Raw genomic sequence first — 1,224 nt, 5'->3', positions numbered from 1 at the left:
AAAAGAAAAAAAAAATTGGGAGAAGAAGGCAGACCCATGGCTAAGGGATCTGGGGGTCCAGGATACCACCTTTTAGCAGTGAACTGTCCTTACAGCAATCCCTGAAGTTAGACTCAAGGAGGGACATTCTAATTGGGGTCAAGGGACTCTGAGCACAGACTTGGGGGAGCAGCTAATAAAGAGTGGCCAAGAGACGGGGGTTTTCTGAGGCCTCATCACACCTAAGAGAGAATGAGATGCGGCTGCTGCACGAAGGATTGGAGTTAGACAGAAGGACTTTCTACTAGGGGTGAAGGGACAGAGACCTTGAGGGGGTTCTGGGACTCAGGTACTGCTTTTATCCTTTTGAAGCCAGAGCCTCATTGTCAAAGTGAAACTCTGCCCATGAGCTCGTGGAATACGGGACCAGTCGGCAGAGAACTGGGGGCCTTCTGACCATCCTGCTCTCCCTATGCCTTCAGGAAGCCCTACCTGGGCTCGTCTGGGACCTGGGACAGCAGCTGGGAGACCTGAGCCTGGAGTCTGGGGGCCTGGAACAGGAGAGCGGGCGCAGCTCGGGTGAGCATGGGTGGAGGGGTAAGGTCTGCCTGGGACACCTCCATGTTCCCCGTCTCCCTATTTCTCAGGCCCCCATGTCTCTCCCCACCCCATCTCCTTTCCCCGCACCTGGCTTTCCCAAACCCCCTGAAGTCTCCCTGCTTCTCCTGGAAATTCAGGCTTCTATGAAGATCCCAGCTCTACAGGAGGCCCAGATTCACCGCCCTCAACCTTCTGTGGGGACAGCGGCTTCTCTGGATCCAGCTCCTACGGCCGCCTGGGTCCCTCTGAGCCCCGGGGCATCTATGCCAGTGAGAGACCCAAGTCCCTAGGTAAGGTGGGTGAGGGTGGGTCCCTGAGGCCAGGGAGAGGACCGTAAGAGGATAGTTGTGGGCACAGACTTCTGAATCAGGCCTGGATTCCCATTCCGACGGTGACATTTTTCATGTGATTATGAGCAGGTCTCTTATTTCTGGGCCTCTGTTTTTCCACCTGTTAAAATGCTAGGCGAGGTGGCTCACACCTATAATCCCAGCACTTTGGGAGGCAGGCAGATCACTTGGGGCCAGGAGTTTGAGACCATCCTGGTCAACATGGTGAAACCCCGTCTCTACTAAAAATACAAAAAATCGGCCGGGCGCGGTGGCTCAAGCCTGTAATCCCAGCACTTTGGGAGGCCGAGGCGGG

At 55.5% G+C, this 1,224-nt stretch overlaps 1 protein-coding gene across 1 annotated transcript in view; it reads left to right on the top strand.

The window, feature by feature from the left end:
• DACT3 (dishevelled binding antagonist of beta catenin 3) overlaps window positions 1-1,224 on the top strand; it is a 15,068-nt gene that overhangs the window by 8,607 nt on the left and 5,237 nt on the right. The window contains exons 2-3 of the mRNA XM_017500382.2: window positions 462-558; window positions 717-869. Coding sequence (XP_017355871.1) covers window positions 462-558; window positions 717-869 — 250 coding nt within the window. The remainder of the gene's footprint in view (window positions 1-461; window positions 559-716; window positions 870-1,224) is intronic.

This window comes from Cebus imitator, unplaced genomic scaffold (assembly GCF_001604975.1).
Source record: "Cebus imitator isolate Cc_AM_T3 unplaced genomic scaffold, Cebus_imitator-1.0 Scaffold266, whole genome shotgun sequence".
NCBI lineage: Eukaryota > Metazoa > Chordata > Mammalia > Primates > Cebidae > Cebus > Cebus imitator.
Note: the sequence above shows the minus strand (reverse complement) of the source record. Positions and strands in the feature narration are given on the sequence as shown.